This window comes from Carettochelys insculpta, chromosome 9 (genome assembly GCF_033958435.1).
Source record: "Carettochelys insculpta isolate YL-2023 chromosome 9, ASM3395843v1, whole genome shotgun sequence".
In the NCBI taxonomy this organism is placed as follows: domain Eukaryota; kingdom Metazoa; phylum Chordata; order Testudines; family Carettochelyidae; genus Carettochelys; species Carettochelys insculpta.
The window spans coordinates 16969643-16997593 of record NC_134145.1 but is presented as its reverse complement, the minus strand read 5'-3'; the positions used below and the strand labels follow the sequence as shown (position 1 = coordinate 16997593).

Here is a 27951-nt window from a genome sequence, read left to right as displayed (position 1 = left end):
GGCAGGTAAGATTCTTATTTTAAAGATTTGCATAGTAAATTAATTTTCTTTTTTCCCCCCCCATGTAGAGTGGTAATTCTGCTCTGTCTTTTGCGCTGAAATCTGCCCACATGGAAATTGCAGAGCTTCTACAAGCCCACACAGAGCAGAGCTGGCCTTTGTCTAAATAAAGGAAAAGGAAAATAGCATTTGTCGGCATGGAGAATGGATAACAAAAGGTTCATTCTTTTAACAACTCTGCTTTCAATTTAGAAGGCATTGACTGTAGATGATACTGTTGATTTCTGTACTTACTGAAGGAGTGAACTATGTCAACTATTTGCATACATTCCTAATATACAATTCTCCTCATTAAGCCTGCTTTTACAGTCCTAACCTGTGCATAGTACCATAAAGGATTCAAATACTGTTTCAAAGAGTTAGATTATTGTATTGCCTTTCATTAACGCACCTGGTCTTGATCTTAAAACTGAATTCCACTGTCAACCCCTCACAATATAATTTTGTCGTGTCAATAAACAAAAAACAAAAGCACATTAGAAAAGCAAATACTTACCTTTTTGTAATTTTAGATAACGTACACTTTTTAATCAACTATTTAACATGTAACTCATTTAACTTGCAAGTTTGCATCTTACTGATTATTATTATAGCTTCTGTTTGTACTAGCAGCCAATGCTTAGTTAATATATATAGCAGTAAATACAGATCAAGTGGATTATGTAAAAATATCAAATCCTATTTATGTGCGCAGAAGCAGGAATTAAGATGAATGCTCTAGGAAAATATTTGAGCGTGTCAGACCCAAACACATAGACATTTGGCTTTTTTTTAATTTGTGCATTCAGATTTACCATATGGCTCTCATTTTTTCTAATTCAATTTGAATTAGCGAGGAACTGTGACCCAATGGCATATATGCTATTTTGTTTATAGAATGCTGAGATACAATTGTGATGTATCAGGTTATCCAAACACAGCACAGGAGACAAATTACTTTAGCATACCTTAATCTTATCGGCAAGGATGGGTTAGTATTGTCTGAAAGGTTGCATATTTGTTGTCTGTAGCACCACTTCTGATAATAATAGGTTCCACCCAGAATGTGCCCTTTGGGCAAACATCTGTTCAACAGTTTCCAGCATGCTCTTGGAACTCACCAAACTGGGCAGATTTAAATCTGCATAGTAATTTAGCTGCCCAACTTTTCCTGGGTAGTCTGAGTGGCCTGCCACCATGAGAGAAGCTAGGGTTCCTTGTTGAAGTATATAGCCCTTTGGGCCCGGGTGGGAATTCAGCACTGTCTGCAGTGCAGATCTTTCCCACATTCCAGTGGCCAAAGCACTTAGGAAGAGGAAGGCCATTCTGCCTCTGCCTTCCCCTTTTGAAGTAAAATGCTATACCTCAGAGGTGCTTTCTCCGCGAAAGTCACAACCAAAGGTCCTATCCTGCAGGGTACTGAGAATATCCTGTGTGGTACTGAGCACATTCAATTCCCACTGAATTCAGTATTTCACAGGAATTACACAGCACCTTGCAGAACTGGGCCATAGAACCCGCTCTGCAAACATCTTTCCATTCTCATTAGCCCTTCTCCATTAAGCTCAAAAATTAACAAGACTTAAGTTAGAGTTCTTCTATTGTAAAAGCCTTTCTGTTGACTTAAATGGTCCTGGAATCAGGTCTTGATTGTGCAGAGGCATTAAACTTGTGTGTACCTTGAAATCGGTGAGATTTGTTCCGTGATAAATGGGAGGGCTACTACCATTTTCCAGACATCACAGCCATTCAATTAACTAAATTGACTGTAAGGGTTAAACCCAGAGGCTACGTTTATGCTGGCATTCCTCTTTCAAAAGAGGAATGCAAATGAAGCATTGATTTACATACCTTGTGCTTCATTTGCATAATCTCTTTTCAGAAGAGAGTCTTTTGAAAGAAAAAAAAGCAGTGTAGATGGGGCACTTTCAAAAATAAACCCCATGTTTGAAAGAATCCATCTTCCTGAAACAAAATAGGAAGAAGGGTTCTTTCAAAGATGGGGTTTATATTTGAAAGAGCCCTGTCTACACTGCTTTTTTCTTTTGAAAGAATCTTCTTAAAAGAGATTATGCGAGTGAATCACAAATATGTAAATCAGTGCCTCCTTTGCATTTGCATTTTCACTTATTTGCATTCCTCTTTCGAAACAGGAATGTAAGGGTAGACGTAGCCAGAGACAGTAGGTACCTGAGAATGTCCAGGGAGCTAGGAGAGCCAACGGGGAAGAGAACATGAGATTTGAATTCACACAATGATCTACCTGCTGCAGTCTTTTATGTGTGTAGAGGTGAGCTGGATGAGATGAGTTAAGCCAGGAGCAGAGAAAGGTGTGGAATTTCCAGCAATATCCATGCCTTCAGAAGGACTAAATCTTGGAACAGGAACAACACATATGTGAGTAGAACAGGGAATGTTTGGGATCTACTAGCACTTACCACAAATAAAAGATGCTGTTTTGCTAACTTCCTCATTGTTATTTCTAAATAAACCTTAACCCTGGTCTAATTAGTTGGGGTTATTTGTAAATCACACTCTAGCGAATTATTAAGTGCAACTTGAATCACCTCATCCCTTTCCCTTGCATTTCCAATGAATATCAAAAGCATTTCCAAGTCTGACAGCATGATCTTGTTGTCCTCACTCTAACAAAACTTGCAAGGGCTTAGGTAGGAATTTAGTTGAAGCAAGGAAAGAGGATCCTGCCCTTTATTCTTTTTCATTATTCAGATATTTCCACAGTAAAACCTACTGTATAATTCTCTTTCTTTCATGGTTCTTAGTCAGAAGCAGTCTGTATGGTCATCATCCCAGGCATCTGTCTCCCATTGTACTGTATCCCAAAATGAATTTACTCCTTTGTGTGTGAATAAATGCCAGATTTGAATTTACTAGTGCATTTGTTCTTATACCTATTTTCAGTTGGAACAGAAAATTAGATTACACATGTAATTAGTGAACTAGTTTTCTTGGGGGTAAGTAGGGTGCAGTTACAGTGAAACCATCCATTGTCTTACCACACATTGCAGTCAATGGAAAGATTCGCCTTGACTCCAGTGGGAATTGAAGCAGACCCATGTTTAATCATGTGTGAAGGGTGTTTTGTGAATCTCTTCCATTTAGGTGGGTTTTAGTTACATGATATGGATACGTGATGAGAAAACTTTATAAAATGATTAAACAATGTCAGGATTACTAACAAAGTCCTGGTACTGGAGAGGTAATCGATACGCTAGACTAACTCTCCAAGGCTTAAACAAACACGAAATCAATTTAAAAAACAAGCTGAGTTGTCCAAACACCACTAGCAGTTATGCTCCATGAGGCAGACCCATAGCAGCCAAAGCAAAATAAAACAATTTCAGAACTGAAGGTCAGAGGAGTATCCTTGACTTGCAATAGGAACTCATGAAGGACTGAGGAGAGTAAAGGGCCACCAGACACAGACAGACAGGTAGTTGTATGTTATTCATTTATGCAGCACTCTTTGAAGTATACGAGTGCCTTACAAGTGTATTTATCTGAAGAAAGACAGACAGGCAGACAGGTTAGTGAAGAGATAAGTAGATTTAAAACCAACAATGGCCCTGAACCTCCAACTGAACATCACAGAACTCTGCGAAAGTTCAAATCTAGATTGGAACTTCAGCAAAAAAAATTACAAAAAAGGGTCAGGCAGCCTAAACGTAATTTGCAGCAAGCTAAAGTACAAATATAAACTAGCTTATAAAATTTGGTAACTCTTTTTTGTCAAACCAAGTACTGTAGTTCTTCAGTAACTGAAAGGTGTTGGCAAAATTTGGGAATTTACTTTTGCCACTGTATCAATCACCACAGTGTTCTCACTGGGATTAAGAAGGGAATTCACTGAGGTATGAGCGTACCAATAAAAGCAAAAGAATTCAGGCAGAAATCTGCCAAACTCCTTAGGTCATGCAGCTGCATCTCGCGGTTTCAAAAATAGGCTACATAAATCAGAGGGCTATCATGTTAGTCTGTAGGCACAAAACGAGCGAGGTGCACACTGGCACTTTAAAGATTAACCCGTTTATTTGGGCATAAGTTGTCATTCGCAAAAACCCACTTAATCAGATGCATGGAGTGGAAATAACAGAGGCAGGAAGAACTATGCTAGCACATGAAAATAAGAGCGTTGCCTTATCAAGTGGGGGACATGCGCATGCTAGCCCAGTTCAGCTCGGGTGGATGTGGCCCACTCCCAACAGCTGATGGAGGGTATGAATATCGATTACTTTTGTAGTGAGCCAGCCATTCCTTGTCCCAGTTCAACCCTAGGTTAATAGTGTCATGTTTGCAAATAAATTGCAGCTCTGTAGTTGCTCTTTGAAGTCTGTTTTTGAAGGGTTTTTTTGTTTTTGTTGAAGGCTGGCCACTTTTGAATCTGTTAGGCTGGGTCCCCTTTGAAGGGGACATGTTAATCAGGGTGGTGGGAGATTACTAATGAAGTGCTCCGGTGAGTATGCAGCACTTCCTTAGCTAATGCTCCCTCCATCAAATTCGACGTGTGAAACTTCCAAGTGCCGGCATGCATGTAGCTGTGGACACTTCCCATTTTCTCTTGTGAAGAATTGACTCTCCTTTCAGTGCCATCCTAAGACAGGTCTCACTAACAGTGATGTGAGCTATGGATCCATAACCATGACACAGAATTTTTTGTGGTATTCCAGTTCTTACACTCTGTTCTTCTCCACTACCCATCTGTTCCACTCCTTGCTTCCGCATCTCTGCCTCCTTTCCGCATGGAAGTTTGCCTCATACTTCTCTCAGGGTCCTCATCCCACTCCATTTCTCTGATAGCACTTGCCAAACCTTTGAGGGTGCAGCAGTAGCTGTGGAATGAATATGTGGCCATGGAGAAATAACTGGTTCCCCTCTCACCTGAAACAAATCAAGCCATTTAAACGTCCCTTGTCCTCAGGAGTTGGTATTTCATACGTTGGAGATGCATTAAACTGAGCATTTTTTTAAGCATTGTTCCTTAGCTGAGAAAATCCCGCTCTCCTTTCTCAGGGCACAAAATTTTCCAAAAAAACCTCAATCACGTCTCATTAAGTAGCCGTTTTAACAGCATTATAGAGGTAAAAAAGAACAGAGACTAATACGCATGGGAGGCCATTTCTGCATCTGGTTCACATTTCACCTGTCAAGCAGGCATTCTTTGGCCAGGAAGAGGATAGGACTAGTTGAATACGTTGTAGCAAACAGTGGCATGGCACCTCTTTCATTACATTCACCAACAGCTGGTAGCATGTGTTTCTATTGGTGGAGCACATCCACCCATGCCCTGATGCACATAAAAGCAATTCTGCCCACAGATGGAAAAAAAAATAAAGGGAACGCTGCTCATGACCAAAAGAAATTTAATCCAAGACACCCAGGTTCAGTAATAGTGGTTAGGATTGGTCCAAGGCTTTATGGTGCTACCTTTGTATATTAAAACAGATCCCCTGGTCACCTCTGCATTATAGACTTGATTCATTGTCCACTGAAATCAATGGAAAGGCTGCTATTGATTTCAGAGCACGGTGAGCTATATCCTATTTGGCCTCCCACTTTAAATCCCATTTCCACTAAAGCAGCCCTCACAATAGAGTCGTGAGCTGCTTAGCCTGTAACCTGGGGGCAGCTATGAGAAGACTCTTGCAGCAGGCTCAATCTGGAGTCCTAATGCAGGCAAAACTGCTGCTGAATTCAGCTGGAGTTTTGTGAGAGGGTATTGGGAATGCTGATATTTTGCTTCTGACAGTGCTAGTTCACCACAAAAAAAGTTGTGTATTTTGTTCTCTTTCCTTATGGACCAGTGCTGTTCTACTATTGATTAAAAACATTCCTCAGAAAAATCACATTTGATTAGGAAAAAAAAAATCAGTTAAGCCAGAGGATGTGTAGAGACATTCTCTGTCCTGCCATCAGTTCTCTGTTATGTTGTGCTGTGACAAATAGTGTGAGCTGCATGAGGGCGTTCACTCATGTGGCTGACACAAGGCAGCCAGATTTCACTGACAACATGGTGGATCAGCTGCCAGTCTGGGAAACACTCATATTATAGTCCTGTAAATGTTTGTTTTATAGCATGCTTGTGAACAACCAGGAGAAAGCTGCAGTATTGGGGCCCATTGCTCTCCTGAGCCGCGTCTACACATGCCAGCTACTTCGAAGTGGCGAGCGCTGTTTCTACACGTGGCGAGCGCTATTTCGAAGTTGAAATCGACATAAGGCAGCGAGACGTCGAAGTAGCTATCCTCATGAGGAGATGGGAATAGCGCCCTACTTCGACGCTGAACGTCGAAGTAGGGCACGTGAAGACGATCCGCGTCCCGCAACATCGAAATAGCAGGGTCCGCCATGGCGGCCATCAGCTGAGGGGTTGAGAGACACTCTCTTCAGCCCCTGCGGGGCTCTATGGTCACCGTGTGCAGCAGCCCTTAGCCTAGGGCTTCTGGCTGCTGCAGCTGCAGCTGGGAATCCATGCTGCATGCACAGGGTCTGCAACTAGTTGTCAGCTCTGTGGATTTTGTGCTGTTTAGTGCAAGTGTGTCTGGGAGGGGCCCTTTAAGGGAGCAGCTTGCTGTTGAGTCCGCCCTGTGATCCTGTCTGCAGCTGTTCCTGACACCCTTATTTCAATGTGGGCCGCTTTGGTGTGTAGACGCTCCCCTGCAGCGCCTATTTCGATGTAGTGCTGCCCAACGTCGACGTTGAACGTCGACGGCACCAGCCCTGGAGGACGTGTAGACGTTATTCATCGAAATAGCTTATTTCAATGTCGCTACATCGAAATAAGCTATTTCGATGTAGCATTCACGTGTAGACGTAGCTCTGGTGTGCAGAAATGAACTCTGGGCAGGGCAACAATCAAATGCATTTATGGGGAAAGTTTGATTTAGCTGCACAAGGGCCCAAGGCTAAGACTGTCAGGTTTTCATCCACCTCGTGAAGGGCCTGATTCAAAGCGTACTTGAGTCAAAGGAAGTACGCTCGTTCACTGCCAGAAGATTGGGATCAGGCCCTCACCACAGCAAACAAAAAAAAAAAAAAAAGTTGCATGCGGACAGCCATGTCCTTGCCAAAATATCGTTTGCCTGTTATTCCTAGGTCACCTTTTGCCAGAGTTAAACAGAAGCTGAATGTTGCACTCACATGCTGGCTAGGGAGACAGCCCAGTTGCTGAAGCTTCAAAGCCACTGTGTAATATGCCTGGTACCGCTGGCCTCCTGAACCCCCACTGGGTACCAGTCACTAACTAACAAAAATGGCTTACTTTTGTTTTAAGGTCAATGGACAACCGACCCTCAGGTCTCCTCCTACTTACTAAGTATTCTGCTGTATCAGCACAGAGAAAGGAGGCTGAAATCTCCATTACACTGCACTCGTTCTGTCACAAGTATTGCTTAGCTAATTCAGTTCAGCAGCCCTGACGGTGCAAAAAGTGAAGCCAAGTTGGTTAGTTAAACTAGAACGAGTGAAAGAGACATTTACTTTAAGCAGATAGCAGTGGACTAAATATGCTCATTTCAGTCCTCTAACAACACTGGCAGTCCACTTCTACATCTATATTTTAGAGTGAAACTGTCTGAGAGTCCATCTTTCTGTCTGCCTGTAAAGTCCATTAGTTCAAGAACTCTTTAAACCATGAGAGCTGGGCCGACCAAATTTGGTATGCAGCTTCCCTTTACCCTAATTTAAACCAAGGCTTGGTTGTGCTCAGAAAATGGGAAGTGCCAGGAATGGGACTGTTTTCCATAACATGGAAAGGGAAGGAGGCAGAGAGAAAAGGGACACAAAACCGAGGGGCAGAGAGGACAGATGTGATACTGAGACTGGCCACTAGGGGCATCCACAGCACCAAGGGAGGCCAGCAGGGCTGGAGCCCTGCCATCTTGTCAGCCACCAAACCACGTAAGTAAACCCCAGGCCCCAAACCCAGAGCCTGCTTGCCCCAGAGAGCCTGCTGGCTATGGGTGGGGGCTCTGGAGGAGGGGGCAGCCCCTTCAGCCTCATGCCCCGACAGCCTGCAGGGGGGAGGAGCTGCTGGAAGGAGGGGCAGCCCCCAGAGCCTGCCCCCCACCTCAGACAGTCTGAAGGCTTTGGGAGGGAGAGGTGCTGGAGGGGGAACAGCCCCCAGATGCTGGTTCCCCATAGATAGGCTTCGGGACAGCTGGGGCCAGGGGGAAGAGTCCCCAGAGCCTGCCCCGCCACCCCGGCAGAAGCCTGCAGGACATGAGATTGGCACTGGAGATGGGGCAGCCCCTGGACCCTAGCTCCCTGCCCGCCCCCAGGCAGCCTGCAGGCTGCAGGAGGGGGGTGCTACTGGAGACCAGAGCCGGCCTACAGAGCTCCAGCCTCCAGCGCACCCCAAAGCCGCCTGCAGGATGGAGGGTGCCTCTGGAAGCCAGGGGAGCCCCTAAAGCACCCATGGCAGAGGGACAGCTGAAGGCCAGGGCCAGCATACAGAATGCCATCCTGCTCAATAGGCTGCAAGATGTGGGGGCCACTGCTCCAAGCAAGGCCCCCACCATAACAGTTGGTGGCCAGGATGGGACAGCAGCAGTCTGGGGGGCTGCTCACAGAGCACTGCCCCTTCCCAGTCAGGCTGCAGGCTGGGCGGGGCACAGTTGGAGGCCAGAGCCCCAGCCCCCACCAGCTCTGTGTGTGTGTGTGTGTGTGTGTGTGTGTGTGTGTGTGTGTGTGTGTGTGTGTGTGTGTGTGTGTGTGTGTGTGTGTGTGTGCGCGCGCGCGCGCGCGCGCGCGCAGCCCCAGATGCCCCCTCCCAGGAGCACAGCCCTGGCTGCTCGGGGTAGCTGCTGGCCAGGGAGCTCTATCCTGGCCCTTTGGGAGGAACCGCCACTGGAGCATGATCACCCTGGCTGCCCTGGTAACGTTTCCCCCACCTCCCACCCCCCGTCCTGAATCCTGCACTGCCCATCTGCTTAGACTTCTACACCCCCCACGCCTGCCTTGAGCCCCATAGACAGAAGATAGAAACGCTATACAGTACAAATGGAGACCAGTAAGATTTTCGTTAGGCATTCATCTAAGGATATTTATGGTCCCATCTTATAACTGCTTATTTTCTCTGAAGGGTATGGTACAGAAGTAACAGCCATATATAACACATCTAGCTTTAAGATGATTTACTCACTGTCTAGTCCTTTTCTTTGTTTCAAATAGCCAAGCATAAAGCTGTGTAGATTCATCAGGTGCAACTTTACTAGTGTATAAAATCATAGTCATGGCCTTTCACTAACACCTAAATTGCTCTCCATGGCACAAATAAAAACTACATAAAAATAAAAACCACTAGCCATCATCTACAGTCCTCAGCTAAAACCTCTACAGCGCATCATCAGGGATTTACAACCCATCCTGGACAATGATCCCCCACTTTCACAGGACTTGGGAGGCAGACCAGTCCTTGCCCACAGACAACCTGCCAACCTGAAGCAAATCCTAACCAGCAACTAAACACCGGACCACAGTCACTCTAACTCAGGGACCCATCCATGCAACAAACCTCATTGCCAGCTCTGCCCGCGTATCTACACCAGCAACACCATTACAGGACCTAACCAGATCAGCCACACCATCGTGGGTTCATTCAGCTGCACATCTACCAATATAATTTGTGCCAGCAATGCCCCTCTGCTATATACATCGGACAAACTGGACAGTTTCTACGTAAAAGAATAAACGCACACAAATCAGATATCAGAAATGGCAATATACAAAAACCCGTAGGAGAGCACGTCAATCTCCCAGGCCACACAGTAGCAGACTTAAAAGTAGCTATCCTACAGCAAAGAAATTTCAGGACCAGACTCCAAAGAGAAATTTCTGAGCTACAATTCATCTGCAAATTCAACGCCCTCAGCTCTGGCTTAAACAAAGACTGTGAATGGCTAGCTAAAGACAGAAGCAGCTTCCCCTCCCTTGGTGTTCACACCTCCAGATCAACTGCTGGAAATAAGCCTCACCCTTGCTGACTGAGCTAACCTTGTTATCCCCACCCTTGCTCTGGCTTATTTATACCTGGCCCTGCAGATTTCCAAGACCAGCATCTGATGAAGTGAGTCTGTGCTCACGAAAGCTCATGCTCAAAACTTTTCTGTTAGTCTATAAGGTGCCACAGGACCCTTCGTTGCTGTTACAGATCCAGACTAACACGGCTACCCCTCCGATAATAAAAACTACAGGCTCTCTTGTTACTCTCTGCTTTACCTATACCTTAAAAACCAAGGCAGGTGAATTTAGAGTTCAGGACCATGAGGAATAACTTAAGCGCACAGAGTTTCTGCATTTCAGTCCTGATTGGCAAACTCAAAGTTGTTCCTGTCTGGAACCCTTATTAGCAAACGCTGAGGTGTCTGGTGCCATAACCAAAAACCTCATAATGTGCAGTAAGATTAAATCCAGTCCCTGTATGTTTAAAGCTAATGTGATAATTCTTTGCATCCCTCCAGCCTCACACCCACATGAATTGCACCGAACCAAACACAGCTTTTATGTAGCCCAATAAAAACAGCCCCACTAGTTCTAATAAAACATTTTACTTGAGCTTGCACGAGAGCATCTGTCATGCAGTGATAGTAACCGCTGGGCAGTCTCATGTGAAGGATTAGTCTGACCTTTCTAACTTTTATTAGTATTCACTAGAGCTTATTCTCTAGTATATGCTAATAACTGAAGGACAGATTCAGCCAGCCTTCCTAACATTGAGTAATACCCCACGCCTCGAACAGATCTATTGAAATCAATGCAGCTACTGGTGGAATAAATACTACTCAGGGTTGATATGTGCGCCAAAATCTGGCCCGTGGACTATAGCAGCAGAAATGTAGCACGTCATTTTGTTAGTCTTTAAAGTGCTACATTTCTGCTGGTTTGTTTTGCTGGCATACAGGCTAACATGGATACCCCTCTGGTACTGTCCTAGCGTTGTTTATTATGGGCTAGATTGTAGAATCTTTACTCCTGTTGCAGGAGCACTTACTCCACTGAGGTGCTCTTTTTAGGAGGGAAGATACATATTATCAGGAAGGCAATGAGGAAGTAAACATTGTTAGAGAGGCTGTGTAGAGAAAAAAAAACAAGAATTGGGTGAATTTTTGCATGACTACCTGGCTATTTAGTATTAGTAGATGTTAAGAAGTATCTGGTTCTTTCTGTGGCTTATTTCATTCCTAACTTGATGTCACAGGTATTGAGTATTCAAAGTAGGTTACCCTATGTGCCCTTTCAGTAAAAGAGGCCACCCCGAGAAGGCGTGTATCTGTATCAGTATCTACCAACACCTGTTGCATGAATATGTTACTCTGTGTGTGTGTGGGGGGGGTACATTAATACAACATGATTTGGTAGATACTGATACACTCCCTCTTAGGGGCATCCTTTTTTTAATAGGGTAACCCTACCCAAACAGCTGTTTCTTATTACTTTTATTTTAGCACGCTAATGAATGGCCTGATCAGTGAATGTGTGCTTACTTCAAATTGAAAGTAAGGTTTCCAGCACCAGGCCTTTTCTCTCGTGCCTTTAGCTCTTGTGAGCACAGAGAGCATAGTGTTCCATTACTGGTCTGTGGGCCTCTAGCTCAGGGATGGGCAGTAATTTTCAGAGCAGCTACTCCACAAAATTTGGTACTGGTCACAGCCTGACTCTGGGACCCCTGGAAGAGGCAGGACTTGGGCAGAAGGGGAGGGTCTGGGGGCTACAGAGAGAGTGACAGAGACAAAGAGAATATGTGAGTGTGAGAGAGAAACAGTGTGGGGGGAGGGGACAGACTTGCTGACTGCCTGTGTGCTGCAGTTTGTATGTGACAAGGACTGGGGGGGTGGGCACAGACTAGCTATGTGTGCCAGTGACACAGAGTATGTGCACTGGCTGCTGCTGGGTAAGCTTCTGAGAGAAGCCTCTCTTTGTTTCTGTAAGGAAATTGGTCCTGCTCTGTTGTCTCCCAGCACCCATGCTCTGCACCCTTGAGTCACTTACCATTCATGCTTCAGACTGGAGCATCTCTACTGCATGTCCCCTTCTCTCCGGTCCCTGCTCTGCAGAGATTGGATACAGGGGCAGGGAAATGCCCTCACTTCAGCACCACCCTCCCTCCCCCCCTTCCCTGCAACTCACACCACCCAGCTATCAGGAGAATCCTAGGCGCAGCGCAGCTACAGATGGAACAAATAGGGGGAGGGGCAGCTGAAAACATGCTGCTGGCTTGTGAGTATGCACAGTCTGCTAATCAGCTGGGCGGGTCAGCAACACATGCTTGGTGGACCAGATCCAGGACCTGGGGGGGTGATTTTGGCCACCCCTCCTCTAGCTGCACTCCCTGGGTTCTGCCTTGTAGAAGTTCAGAGCAGCAGCATGTGCTTAGCAAGGCTCAGCAGGCTTATGTATATTGACTGAATATTGTTATTCTGGTCTTAGCTGTGCTTGTGTCATTTCTACACATTGTTATTTTTGTGGAAAATGCAACAGAGACAGCTGTGTCCAGGGCCCCATTGTGCAAGGCACAGCGCAAATAAGTAAGAAAGCATGTGCCACACAGGTCAATATGTGCTCAAACCCCATACAACACATGGGCATCCAGACAGTAGAAGTGAAGGGAAGGGATGGTGAAGGTAGCAGAGATTGTCCCACTAACAATGGGGCTCCCCTTGATGGTGATGAACCAAGGATACGTGTTTATTTAAATTAGGGTTACCATATAAAAAAGAGGACACCCCCTGAAAGGGAGTGCATATGAATCAGTATCTACCAATTCACATTGTATTAATATACTCTCTCTATACATATAATTGTACTATAATGTACTATATATTGTAGGTTAACACAACATGCTTTGGTAGATACCAATACAGCTACCCTTCTCAAGGGTGTCCTCTGTTTTGAAAGGTCAACTATGGCAACTCTAACTTCAATGTTTCTTATAAACACACACTCCCTGTGTTCTCTGATAATCCACCCCACCCGGGAAAGGTGTGATTCTTGCTGCACTGCCTACTCACTGGATATCATCTGGTTTGTCTTTTCTATGGAGACAGTTTCCCAGCTGACTCTCCCTTGGCCCAGCATGATTATACTGTAGCTGTAAACAAAGATACTATCCCAATCACTCCCAACACCCAAAACACCCTCGTTGTGGGCCCAGAACCAAAGGGGTGGGGGGGACTGAGAACCCTCTGCAACATACAAGATTGTCCTGTACACTCTGCTAGTGCGCACTAGTGAGCCAGAGCAGAGGCCTGAGGATAAAGGACACATTTGTGGTGCAGTATGCACGGGTGTCCCTGGAGTCTGCGACTGAGAAGGTGCCATGGGGACCAGCCCTTCCTCAGTTATCTTCTTTCCCAAACCACCCACAACTCCATAGAGCCTAGGGCTGCCCCCGTGGCTGCTGAGAGGGATGAAAGTGCCATCGAAGTTCTAACACCACAGAGGGAAGCACTGAAAGATCAAGCACTCGCTGATATCATCTGTGGGCAGCAGGGTGGTGCTTTTAAATCCCGTATTCTGGCATATAGAGTTGGATTCTCCAGTGCCTTGCCCCCTGAGCAGTCATTTACACCAGTGCAGAGTGAAAATAGTGCAAGATAATGTTTCCCAAAGTGGGGTACATGTACCATTAGTGGTACGCAAAAGGATTTCAAGGGGTACGTGGCAGAACATAAATTGCTAAAAATCAGGAGATAAGCACTGGTCAGGGGATACACTAATGAGGCTGAAGTCTGGAAAAGGGTATGCTAATGCTCTAAGTGTGGGAAACACTGGTGTAAGAAATCCCTCTTCTGAGTCAGCCGCATGTGAGGTTTATTTTGTGCTGGTGTAAACATCTGAGCAAAGCTGTGGGTAGTGTTCCCTGTAAGCTGGGTGCTTGTGTGGCCACTCAACAGCGATTCAGATGCTGCCCAGCTGATTAGCAGATCACCTACAGCTAGGTTTTGGTTCTGTAGGTGGTGCACATTTGCACATGGGTCAGTGCACATAAAATTTTATTCTGCTCCAGCTGGACAAGATCCTATCATGGAAAAGATGAGAGTAGAGGGAACATTGGACATGCAGCACAGGAGAATCAGCTCAGAGTTTTTACTCTAGTTTGTTTAATGAAGAAACACAGGTGACCATGAATGTCCTCTTGTACCTTGCAAGCTGCAAACAAATTAAGGGCACCAGCTTGCTGGAGTTATGTTCATCTTTGTTGATAAGGCAATGGAACAATTATTAGATACATGCACTCCATAATCCCAGACCTTCACTGTATGAAACAATCAGGAGTGTGATCTCAGCAGCAGCAGCAGCAGCAGGCTCCCTATAAAAACAAAGGGGGGTCTTTTGAGTAAAGAATAGGAGGCTGGGGGAGGATTCAGATGGCAGAGGGGTTTTCCGCAGAGCTGACATGATATAATCACTGAGATATGTGAAGAATGAAAACCGCCAGGCCATGTCTAAATGTGTGGCCTCCGGGAGTCAGAGAATGCAGAAAAAGGCTGCACTGTGCTCTCCAACTAATGGCACTGGAGTTTAAAAAATAATGCAAAGAATGGTGGGCCTGTGTGGAAGATTGGGTGCAGGAGCAGGCTGAGGATGGGGAGGCTGGGTGGGAGGCGAGTGCAAAAGGGGGCAGAGGGTGAAGGGGTCTGGGAGGGAGGGTGGAGGGGTGCAAGGTCTGGGTAGGAAGGAGGTACAAGAGTGGGCTGAGGATGGGTCTGTGTAGGAGAGGGTGGAAGGTGGAGGTTAAGGTGGGAGGGAGGGTGCAGGAGTGGGTGGGAAGGGGGCCTGGGTGGGAGGGAAGGTGCAGGAAGGGTCTGAGATTACAGGAGCTGGGTGGAAGGGAGGGAGAGAGAGTGCAGGAGCAGAGCCATCCCCAGGAAATCATTCCCACTGCCATGGTTTATCATGCTGAAATGGTTCAGTTGGAGGCCTAGGATTCCCCAACTCCATGGCTGGCATTGGAGCTTAATGTTTTAAAGAGAGACTGGGCTGTCAAGGGAAAACCACTGATTAATCTTTTGTCTGGGAAATTCAATTACACAAGTGCCACTGACAGATTATCAGGTAGATCAACAGCACCAACAATGTGCACTATAATGTCACCTAGATGCACATCATCAGTGCATCCAAATAACCATCTCAAGGTGCCTCAGCCAGAGCAAGATTTGTCTGCTTTCTCCAGGACTTACTCCAGGCACACACAGGACAAGACCTGTACCATTTGTTCTAACACTTTGGCCCTCTATTCAGCAACAGGAAGCCCTCCATTCCCTACTCCTGAGAAAAATGATGTTCCACCACTTACCTGCTGTCTTCCCAGCTGAACCCCCCATACCTGTTCCACCTGCCTCCTCTCAGGGGCTGGCATCGGTATTGCGTCTCCTCACAGTCACCTGGTCTCCATGCCCCAGTTCAGACCTGGTACTTTGTGGCTGCATCCCTATGCTACAATTCCTGTGAGGGCTAGAGGGAGAAGTGCATAGCTGCAAGGGCTCCTTGAGCTGTACAACTGTTTATTTTAAGAAACCCATCCTACTTCACCTTCAGGAAGCAAGATGCCCTCTCCTCTAGGGCACTAATCCCCACTACCCCCTTAACTATGCACTAGGAAATTAGCCAGTTCCCAGATGTTTTCTTTCTAGGCTGCATAGCCTCTTATACAGTGCTAGGAGAGACAAAACTGAAGTATCAATAAGCTTAAAAGGGAAACCCAGAGCACAGAGATGTAGCCAGAGCACAAAGATGTAGAGTGAAATATATCAGAAAGAACTTGCCTTGTACGGAATTTAAAAAGTGAAATATTTTGTCTATTGCGCCACCTAGTGAAATTTCAGTAGAAAAAGCCATGGTCACAGAACATGGACACTGGACCAACTCATGTGACATAGGCAGGTTTTGGGGTGGGGGTTTGTTTTTTTTGTTTTAAATCTAAATTTTCAAAAGGTAGGGCTGGATTTTGACAAATTTTGCTGTTCCTACTAATTTATTAGAGAAAGACTGTGTTTGAACAAAACAGTTAAAATTTTGCAAAATGTCTTTGGGCCTGCTTCCATCTTTACTTCATTCCATTTACACCAATGGCTGTCTTCCGTTCAGTGAAGCTATTCCTTACTTACGCAATATATTAGATGAAGTAAAACTCAGACGCTGCAAAGAATAATCTGCCTTGAGTAATGTCTTAGCCAGAGTTATAATAAAGTGACTTACATATTTCCTATTCTTTAGGCAACATTTATATATGCTACAGGGTTTGTCTGTTACCAGTCTTCTTTGAAAATAGTTTGATAAATATAATGAATAAAACAATTGCCACTACCTGGAATTAGAGATGGGCCCAAACTGTAAAAACTAGAACAGGATCTCTAAGTTCACCCCCGTAACATTTCAGATATAAGGGTCAGGGGCAGCTCATTAAGGAAATGAGGACCAACTGGAAAACTGAATCAAACTGAGGTTCACAGTTCAAGTACCACAGCATATATCATCTTGTGTTATAGTAAAAGGGATCTCAGATATTCAGTGGCATTGGAGATAACAGGCTGATTAGGAACAGTTTATGCCTTTCACAGCATGACACTGTAGGGTTTTACTATCCCGCTGATTAATATTAATGAGAGTTGACCCTGGTAAATTCCGCCATGCATAATAATGAGACACCCTAAAAACCTACTATTCCAGCTTTGAACTCCAAGACTGACATTAGTAGTACAGCCTAAAGGGCTAAAATACTAGCTTACTTATAGCTCTATTTTCTTAAAGATTTCTTATTTCCTTTTGATTCAATTATAGGACTATTATAATAAGTTATAATGGGTTTATAGTAAAGTAGTTTGGCTGTAATACCAGGGACAAGCAGGCCACACCCCATAAGCTAAGCTGGCAGGCATATGTGTGGGACACTTCAGCCAGATAGCAAAGTCAATGTGCATTCATCTGGGACATTTCAGCTAGACAAAGCAACATTTGATGGCACAGGCACTTCCAAGAATACCCTCCAATTTAATAGATACACCATTACTTAGAAAAACCTGAAACAACCAGTTAAGACCAGACCAAATAACTGGCTAGGATATAAATAACAAATATGATACATAATTCCAAAAGGGCCATGGTAAAAGCTGACATATATGACAAGAAGTTGAGCTCAATGATATACTGACCTGTTGGAAAAATACGCTTCAGCATTAGTAAAAGGAGATCATTCAAATAAGGAGAAAGGGAAACTCCCGTTACTGAATAAGCATCAAACATAACATCAGCGTAACAAATTATAAAAGTGGCCTCCTAGTGTAGGGGTGGTAGAAGAAAGAGCTGTAGTCCTTGGAAGGTGCCAGAATGGTGGTTACTGGTGTCAATGTGGAAGACCATGGTGATGAAGAAGATGATGGATAATGTTTCAGGTTGCTCTAGAAGGAATGACATGAGTATACGAATATATAGACGTAATTCCCTGTCCATCTTGTGAAGGTGCAGTGTTTGTGACTGTGCTAACTCTGTCTTAATATATCTTAGAGTCGGTCTGTCTGTGCCACATTTGTTCAAGAACTCTTGTTAAACCATAAGAGGTAAGACCACAAAATTTGGTATTCAGCTTCCTCTTATGTTAACTTAAACCAAGAAGGAGTTGCTGGCCAGGGAGCGCACCCCTGCCCCCCTCAGGAGGGGCCACTGGCTGGGTAATGCTTCTTTAGCCCCCTGGGAGGAGCTGCCTCTGGCACAGTGTCACCCACAGCACTACAGGTGGCCCCAGTAACCGCCCCCACCTCCTAGCCCCATGTCCTGAGACCTCTGCTCTAAATTCTGCACCTCCCACCTGCCTTAACTTCTGCACCCCACCCCTTCCCTTGAGCCCTTCCCACCTTCAGCCCCCACCCACCCCCTGCCTCTCCTCACCCCTGAGCCCTCAACTCCAGCCTTCGTTTTCATTTTTGGAACATACTCTCACTGACAAAAGCCTTTACATTTTTCATTTATTTTCAAAAAGTTTCTTCAGTTAAAGGCCCAAGTAACACCGGGTACATCTGTGAGTAATATTAGTAAATATATACATGGCCCCTTTTGTCCTGAGAGATGGTGGTTAGCAGCGGCAGTGAGGATCTATGGGCAGTGTTTGAGCCTACAGTGTCTCTCATGGCTTATCCTTCCAATATTGGATTTGCACAGTCAAGTGCAATAACCGTACGTCAGTCTGTTTCCGAATTCTTGAGTCTGAGAGTTTTTCCTTCTAAGATGTAATTCATTTGCATGGCTTGCACATATACTATCAAAGGATGATGTGCCCTGTCGTAGCAATCGTTGCCAGGTATTTCACTCCGATGATGTAGATTCCCAGGCTTTTGGACGGATGTTGAATTTTTTCCATGGAGTTTTTGCATGTATTCTTGAATCTTAGCTTTGGCCTTCCTCTGGTTCTCAACCCACATGACGGTTCACCACAGAGGATTTCTTTGGGAAGATGTTCATCACCCATTCTTCTCACATGACCAAGCCAACGTAGTCCTCTGCTGTTGAGGATCTCTATGAGGCTGGATATGCCAGATCTTCGCAGGACATCTGCATTTGAAACTATCTTACTGGTTGATAGTCACAATTCTGCGGAGACAGAAAAGATGGAAGCTGTTCAACTTTTTCTCCTGGTTCGAGTAGGTGGGGTCCATGCCTTGAACCATATAGCAGGATACTTAAAACACATGCCTGCTAGATTAGTATTTTTGTTTTCACTGTCAGTTTAGGATTGTTCCATGCATGTTTTGTAAGTCTGCCAAAAATATTTGTAACTATACAGAGTTTCTATAGTGTGTTTGGAACTGTGCACATTAGCCTTTCCACCCATAGAATAATTTAAATACTGGGCCTGATCCTGGGTGAAGGGCCTCTCAGCTCTAATGGTGGTGAATGGAAATGCATAAGTACTCTATACAATTGTAGGCAAGCTGAAGATCAAGCAGCAAAAGGAGGATCCAACAAGAGTGTCTCTACACTTATGAATACTTTCAGAAGAGAAGTTAAGCAAGACAGTCCTACTACAAACTTGTGGCATTATTGGTAGCAGTCCTGATTCCAAACTGCAAAGGGTTAATTTCTTTGTGCTAAATGAAAGGAAAAAAAAAAAACTCTCAATACAATGTTCTCTGCATATGAAGCAGCAGCATTTTAAAAGTCCATTTGGCCCCAAAATACTATGTCCAGTTTCTGAGATACAGAAAGATAATAGACCTCTGGGAACATATAACAGGAGAGTTATGTACTGATTTTCTGCTTATCTGGCAGGAACACTGAAGCATATAACTAGGGCGACAGATAAATCCATCACAACTGGGTATGATCTTGTGACTAGATTTCATGGAATAAAATTGCTTTTCAATTGGGAGCTTAAGATAATAGGCCAGTATGCTCGAAAGGAGTTTCACTAAATGATTTGGGAGGAAAAATTGCTGCTGCTAAGCTCAGCCCTGAGAAGACCATTGAAGAGGCTGTTTTTCAAACATGGATACAGCATGGATTGGGTATGACATAGCTGTCAAAAAAAAAAAAAAAAAAAAGACAAACCCAGAACAACCAGTTAAGACCAGACTAAATAACTGGATAGGACAGAAATAACAAATGTGATACATAACACTTTGGGTCACAATCATCCTGCAAACCATAGACTTCCCTAGCCTTTGAGCCGTTACTGTCCCATTCTACATGATCTCAGAAGCTACTAATGAAGGGAACTGGTTTGGAAATTGCGCTGTCCATTTCTGTTTGAGAATGTACCTTATTGGGCCATTGCTCCCCCTTGTCTGCTAGGCTGCCCCCAAGACCAGCCCAAAGTGGATGGATCAGAGGAAAGTGATGCAAGAGACAAATTCTCCTTCGGAGGACGGCTGTGCAATAGTAATAGAGAGACAGGGTTATCAGGACAGTGCTGAATTTGCTTCTGACCTCTGCAGTTTAACCCACAAAAGCCTGGAGACTTGAAGAGGGAAGCAACAGGAAAATGGACTGAACTCTATTGTTACAGGAGGCATCACTGCATGGTGGCGCTATAGTCTGACAAGTATCATTTCCTGTGGGAGCAAGGTTTGTACCGAACGAAAGCAGCATTGTTGCTTTGTGGTGTAGTGCATTTATTAAAGAGGGGCTGTTGCAAGCTATGGGAGTTTGTACACTGCCTTAGCTAACTTTAGTAAATTCTCAGGGCAGAGTTACTCCCTGGTGTTTAGGATCAGAAGCAGTGGCAGCACAGCAAGGGTCTGACCCCAGAATACTTCTGAAGGACCTTTCCCGTAACTCCTCACCCAATTCCTAAATATACTAATTGCATTAGTGCCGCAAAACAAAATGCACCAATGCAACCACACTAATACACTGGTTAAAAAAGGATATGCCTCTATGTATATTTGTGACTCTCTTTAGTCTCAGACTGCAAATAACTGAGTTACAGTATGAAAATACACAGCCTCCATGTCATTGATTCTCTTTTAGCAAAACAAAACAGCAGTCATGTAGCACTTCAAGCACTAACAAAATAATTTATTAGGTGATGAGTTTTCAAGGGCAGACCCAGTTGTTCAGATCTATAGCATTTCCAGTCCAGACTCACTTATATAGCAGAGAAGTCCAAAAAAATTGCAGTAAAACCTGACAAATCAAATACATAGAACTGAAGGAGAGGAGTGGAGGATGTTAAGTGTTTTGCCTGACATCAGTTAGGTTAAGAGATCACAAAGGCTAGGGAAGTCTCAGGTAAAGCACTTAACATCCCCCCCTCCACCCTCCCCCTCAGTTCCATTGCAATTTTTTTGGATCTCTGTACTACATAATTGAGTCTGGACTGGAAACGCTATAGATCTGAAGAAGTGGGTCTGTCCCCACTAAAGTTCATCACCTAATAAATTCTTTTGTTAGTCTTTAAATTGCTACATGACTGCTGTTCTGTTTTAGTAGAATACAGACTAATATGGCTCTCTCTCTTTCAGCAGGAAACCAATTTGCCAGGGCCCTTGATATTCTCCCACTGCGCAGAGGGGTGATTATAAGCTATGAGACTTCTAACATTTACTGCCTTTGCTGAAGGACCTTATTAATTGCTATTACTTCAAGCTAGCACCCTTCAAGAACGACTTCCCAGAACATCAGAAGAAAGTTTGGGCTTCCCACTGTCATACATCATTATTTCCAATGACTCCTTTTCATACAGTATTTTTCAAATAGCAGTGATGCAAATCTAAGATACTAAAAGACATTTTGGCAGGATGATTTTCATTCACTGAGTAAAGTGTTAATACCTTTCTGAAAACCACAGAGGATGGGAAAAAAAGAAAGAAAGAACCTGGAAGATTCTAATGATCTTCTCCTGTGCGACCCTGGGGCAGCTTGCTGACAGGACAATAGAACTGACCCCCAGCTCTGGTGAGAAATGAGGTTTGTGTGTGAAGTGTGAACTCTGTATGTGACAGAATGTGCATGTGCGTGCATGCCTGTGCGCATTTTATGCTACTTACTGCCCTCTAGATGATTTCCATTGGTTTACACCCACATTTTTTATTGGTGTAACTATTTTGGTGAGGGGGTGATTTTTTTTTAAGCCAAATATAGTTACACTGGTAATACCCCACATGTGGAGACAATTGCATTCATAATAAATGTGCCATACCAACATAGCTTCTTTTGTGTGTGTGACTAAACTATACTAGCTTAAAACACTTTTATAGTAGCACACTAGGCCATATACTGCTTCACTTATTTAGATTGTAAGTTTCTAGGGCAGATACTGTCCTTTTATTCTGGGTTTGTACAGTGCCAGGACAAAGGGGTCCTCCTCCATAACTGGAGCTTTAGGCATTATCATACAAATAGTTACTACCAGTGCAGCTACAGTTGAACTTGTATGTTTAGACAAGGTCTAATACAGTGAAAAAGATCCTTGTTCCTTTTAAGCTGAGAGTACAGTGGAAAGGTCTTACTTGTCTTTCTCTTAAATGATTTGGGTATCACAGATTGTCCATAATATCAGAGAACTAAATGTTCATAACTGGAAAGGAAAACAATAACAGTGTTTTACAGAGTGTAATTGCACTAAATTATGGATACCAAGTGCGTAACTGTGAAGAAAGATAAGTAACAGAGAGGTAGCCATGTTAGTCTGTATTCTAACAAAGCAAACAAGCAAGCAGTCATGTAGCACTTTAAACAAAATGATTGATTAGGTGATGAGCTTTTGTGGGACAGACCCACTTCTTCAGAGCTATAGCATTTCCAGATCTGAAGAAGTGGGTCTCTCCCATGAAAGCTCATCACCTAATCAATCATTTTGTTAGTCTTCACAGTGCTGCAGGATTGTTTTGCGGAGAAAGATAATGGAATTATATGCCAGTGCTCAGTGCAACTGTAAAAACTAATGTTTTATACATGTGTAATGTTACATTAATTCATTCAGTCCATTCAAGCAAACGGATATTAACTGCTCTATCTCAACGTAATCATATTACCTCAATAGGCTCTGCATGTCTCTTCCATGGTGGTAATCACTTTTTGATTAATTACAAGGAATTTAATGGCATTGCAGCTATTCCTCAAAGTGAAGTATAATTTGACACCATCCTTTTTTTAGTCCCAGTTAACCTAATGTCTGGAAGTAGAATGTAAACTAGTGTCATGAGAGTGTGATTGAAAGAGCATAATTTTATACTGGGTGGTTGGGTTACAGAGGCATTGACAATTACAAAGGGGATAGAGCCCAAGATCTTTTGGTCCTTGTGGGGCTGGCAAGCATATGGCTGAAGCTGCTCTAGGTTGGGGGCTGTAGGAATATAAGAGGAGAATCCGCACCTTTATAATAAAGAGCCAATCTCTTGCCCTTTTCTTTGTGGTGATAGTTGGAATGTGTAAACAGAGCTACCGATTGTGTCATGCAGGTCAGAGATTATTTACCATTCCTACTGCAACTACTCCTGGCTGCCAGAGAAAACTATAGAAGGACCTTTGAATAAAGCACAACCTTTGAAAATAAAAACCATGACGAATGAGCATCTTCAATCCATAGCCATGGGTCTTTTGGAGAAGACCTGGGATGGGTTTGTGGTGGTGAGGAGTGGTACTACCAGAAGCTTTTGCAAAAGTCCTGCAGCCAGACTTCCTGGAGCCAAACTTTCTCTCCTGCCAAACACCCACTTTAACCTCTGACACATCCTGCCACAATAGCCACCCTGGTCTCCATTCATAGTTCCCTCTCTCCCAACTCTTGAGTACTCAGGATTCCAGTGTTCCCAACCTAATACAGTAAACTCCTGTTTATCCATTATTTGACCAACTGGAGCTCTCAGATAACTAGCACAATGCCAGCAAATGTGGCTTCCTTTTTTTTTCCCCCTAAGAGTTTTGGGGTGCTGTGTGAGCCCCCCACAGGCTGAGCAGGAGTCCCCAGGCTCCTTGCACCATGCAGCAATGTCACCCCACAAGTGGCTCCTTTCAGGGCACTGTGGTGTCTACCACCCTACAAGCAGCTCCTGCTGTCCCCACCACAAGGTAAATGAGGCAGCAGGTGAGTGGGAGCTGGCACTGGGGGGTGGCAGCAGCTGAATTTTCATATTGGGAGGGCCACTTCTAGCAGCCTGGTTAGCAGTGGTGACCAGAGCCATCAGGCCATGTTCCTGCTAATCTTCTCCTTCCATGTACGGAATCAATTTTTATGCACACCGAGGCACGTGCCAATGTGCACCACCAGTACACACAAAAACCTTAGCTTTGGGTGCTCTGCTAATCAGCAGGGAGGCATCAATCTCTCTTAAGTGGCCACATGAGGGCACAGAGAACACCACCACCACCGTCCCTGTTCAACTGGATGCCTGCTAACAGTATCCAAAGTCAGTCTGAATGCTAAGAGAGAAGGATTCAGCTATCTGTCAAAATATTCTCTGATCTGTCCTGCAGTTAGACATTTATACCCCTACTGGAAAGTACGTAGGGCTCATTACTATTGACAGCAAGCCCTACACCCTGGGATAAAGTCTGATGTGGACTAGAAGCAAAATTATTTAAAATTACAAAAAAATGCACCATTACTTTGTAATAACTTTATTTAGAATCTTTGGGAAATAATAAAACATCTTATTTTACTGATATACATAAACATACAATCAGTAAATTTCATTGGTTTTGTTCTTCTTGCACCAAAGTAAGTAACTGTTTTACCATACCAGAACACCTTGACCCAGACAAGCGTAGTTTAAATTTAATTACAGAATTGATTCTTTAAATACTGTACTTGCTTCCCCACATGTTCACTGGTTTATCAGTTAGTTGCAATGCAATTTTTGGCAGTAACAGACTCAGCACACAGATAAAGAGCAAGATACAGGAAGCAATAATATCTCAATTCTGAACAATGAAAAGAGCAAAATCTCAGCCAATAAATTCTATATTCTTTATATCAACTGTAAGTGCATGAAAGATGATAAATGGCTATGTAAAATTTTATACAATTATATTGCAAAGATTTTTAAGTATGCATGTAATGGTTATTTGATCAAAATAGTCATTAGACTTTGGTCAGAATCCTGTAACATTGTTTTATCAAGATAAATCTGTGAAGTTTACCTAGATTCTTTTAGCTTCTGCATACTTGGAGGTTCTGGCAAACAAAGGGAGGGTAATTAAAAGTTCTCGAGGTCAGTACATCTGGATGTTTGATGCACATCTATAAACAAGATTCCATTAACACTTCATATTAATACATCAACCAGCAAAATGAAAATAAATCCACATTAAAGCATCAGTCTCTTTCAGGCACTATTTATGGAATACCCACAAAATATTCCAACAAGTTAATGCACTTTGTGATTAGCTATAATTTAGAGATAACTTTTTAAATACAATAACAAAAACAACATTCTTAATGGGAGCTCATCACCTCTTCGGTGCTTACCATTGATCATGTTTTACCTCGCTTCAGTGCACTGTACTTTTCTTTATAGCAGGGTTTCACAAAGTGTGGTACGTGTACTACCGGTGGTACGCAAATGGATTTCAAAGGGTATGCAGTAGAAAGTACATTACTAAAAATCAGGAGATGAGCATGGGTGGGGTGTCGTGTACGCTGATAAGGCCAAAGTCCAGAAGGGGTACGCAAATATTTTAAGTTTGGGAAACGCTGCTTTATACAATCAGGAGACTATCACGAGATTTTAGCTGAAGCACACGGCAGAACAGTACCAACACAAATTTGAGCACTACACAGTAATTACGTGATTTTGAAAGGAAGCCCGATTTCATTTGTCAATAAGACGTTCTCAACCACTACTGATAATGAAATCAGTTGCCAATTGCAGTACTTCTCCCCTGCCCCCCCTCTTTTTTTTCTGTATCATCATCGTACGAAATTAGCCCTCCTGGCCCTACATCATACTGAGGAACTTTGCAAACTACCAGTTTCTACAAATCTAGAAAGGCTAAACTGCATGGCCTTACGTAAAAACTTATTTGCTTTCTAAATTAACTTTCCAAATCCCTTAGTGGCATTTTACAAAAAGCAAGTTCTAACAGTCTCAGGTATATGTTTCTGAAAAGTAAAGGCTGCTTGCTGTCCCACACCCGCTGGGACCAGACTTCTGAAAACTTGCAAAATGGTTCACTCCCTCTTCATTTAATCCTCAGCACCAGTGGAAAATCAGAACTTCCTAGTTTTCACATTATCTGAATTATGGCATCTTAGTATAGGAGGAAAACTCTGGCCTCATTAGAAGTCTAAGTGTGGACACTAGTACTGCAATTCAGCATGCCAGCATTATTACAAATGCACACTACTGAACATATTGGTCAGTTCAGAACATTTCTTTCTCAATAAAAAATTTAACAGAACAGAGTAAGACATGCCACAGAAAGATCTTAAAAGACTGTCAGGGAGATTTAAAAAAAAATAAAAAATAAAAAAAATAGACTCCTTCCCAAATTTTTTTTTAATGTTAAAAGCTGCAAAGTGACTCATCACAATAATCATCATTAACTAGCATGGACCAATCCAGTGAGATAAATATGAAAAGTTAGCATTTGACTGTCAGACATACCATGCAGAACACACTTTCCCAGAGGAGAATCTGATAGTTCATCATTTGGAACAGTGGTAATTTAATTACATCGTTAATGTTTTGTGGCATACTTGAAAGGACAATTAGCATAAGTAAATCATGAGTGAGATGACAAGTCACTTAGCATTTACTTCTGCTCATCAGATGAGATCAGATGATGATCTAAATTCTCTTTTGTGTGCGTGTGTCAATTTCAGTTTAAGCAGATATCACAGGGATTTCCTACTGATGGGGATAAACTGATGCTTAAGTAAAGTAAAACACATACAGTTTAAGTTTTCTACATTAACCTTCTTGACAGGAAACAGAAGCCACAAGATACTGAAGAAGTAGAAAAATTACTGACCAATAAGCTTCATTAAGAAGAGTAAATGAAACCATAGATGTATGCCAGCCATTACAGACAATAGGATTAGAATATACTAATCTTATCTGGAGTTTGTTTTTCATCTTGCTCAGGACTGTACATTACTATAGCAGCTCTATGATGTTCTAAAATAATTGTCTTCATCTCCACATGTGCAAAGAGATTCATGATAACACTGTCAATGTTACAGTTCCTTTCTGGCATTTCAGAATAGCGACTGCTTGCTCATGAGTAACGCCTTCCAAAGCTTCTCCATTAACTGCTAAAATCTGGTCGCCACGCTTTAATCGGCCATCGTCAGCAGCTGCTCCCTGCAAACAACAAAAACATTGTCCTAGAGACCAGACAATGTGATGCGACGGACTTCTAAATTACTGTAAAAAATACAGTGTTCCACTGCTCAATAATATTCATTCTGTTTGTTACCAATCCTCAATGTCTTCCTCCAGCCATGATTTGGGATTGTGCTGGCAAATGCTGACAGTATTTGGCAGAGGCTTGATGCATATGGCTGGCTGGGGGGTAGGGGAGGGGGAGGAAGAAGTCTGCTGTCGTGTTTGTGCTCTTTTCTGGCATATCTTCCTCCTTCCCAAGGAAGGGATTAAGTCTTTGAAGCAGAAGAGGGTTGTACTTCCACCCTTCTTTAGTCATCAGGCCAGCGCCAACGCAGTCCTCAGTGCAGTAATCTGACTGGGAGCTCCTGAATCCTCTCTTCCTATAATGGGGCAGAGTTCCTTGAAGGACACAGGGACCTTTCTATCCTGTCATGGGCTCTCTGCAAGGAGCTCCCTCCTGACTTCCTGCTTCCGAGTCTGAGCCACCCCTGCACTTTAGGTGGAAGGGCCTAGCAATGCTTGGCTGAATTAGGACATGGCTCCACCTGGCCTAGTTTCCTTGTTGGGGTCAGTCTGTTAGGGGCAAGGAGGAGGGGGACCTCATGTGTGTTGCCAGCTGCACAGGGTTTATGCCACAAGGCTTCAGTTGGTGCTCGGAGCCCTGCTCTTTCCCACCATCAGCCTTCCAAGGCAGGTATTCTTTACCTGCTGGAGAGAGAGAGCTGAAAGCTGAGAGGTGGCTTGACTCTCATATGAGTGTAAAGTGACATCCTCAAAGTTACAAATTCTGATTCTTGTTTACCCCAGGGCCCTACTCTGTGCTTCCACATTGGAGCCCCTTTACACTATCAAGAGTAATCTAACGGGACCAATATTTAAATACTGACTGCTTGCTCACGAGTAACACCTTCCAAAGCTTCTCCATTAACTGCCTTTACTCTTCCATGTTCGTCTACTTACTGGGAAGAGTCCAAACCCAAGCAGCTGAACTGATACAGAAGATCAAAAAGAAAAATATTTATAGAACCCTGGAAATTTTTAGTTTTATTTATTCATTTTTTGCTCCATGCCAGCAGTGGACTTTATTTTCTCTCCAAGAAAATGTAGGTAAAGCTACATGAAACAGAGCAAA

At 43.6% G+C, this 27951-nt stretch overlaps 2 protein-coding genes across 7 annotated transcripts in view; one reads left to right on the top strand and one right to left on the bottom strand.

The window, feature by feature from the left end:
• Positions 1 to 1880, top strand: part of KANK4 (KN motif and ankyrin repeat domains 4) — a 46394-nt gene extending 44514 nt beyond the window's left edge. Inside the window, exon 10 of the mRNA XM_075003189.1 lies at positions 69 to 1880. Within this exon, the coding sequence (XP_074859290.1) occupies positions 69 to 170 (102 nt within the window). The 3' untranslated portion in view covers positions 171 to 1880. The remainder of the gene's footprint in view (positions 1 to 68) is intronic.
• Positions 1881 to 24098: 22218 nt separating this feature from the next.
• PATJ (PATJ crumbs cell polarity complex component) overlaps positions 24099 to 27951 on the bottom strand; it is a 202846-nt gene continuing 198993 nt past the window's right edge. For all 6 annotated transcript variants that reach the window (XM_075002220.1, XM_075002217.1, XM_075002218.1 and 3 more), the window contains one exon: positions 24099 to 26795. In XM_075002220.1, coding sequence (XP_074858321.1) covers positions 26768 to 26795 — 28 coding nt within the window. In that variant the 3' untranslated portion in view covers positions 24099 to 26767. The remainder of the gene's footprint in view (positions 26796 to 27951) is intronic.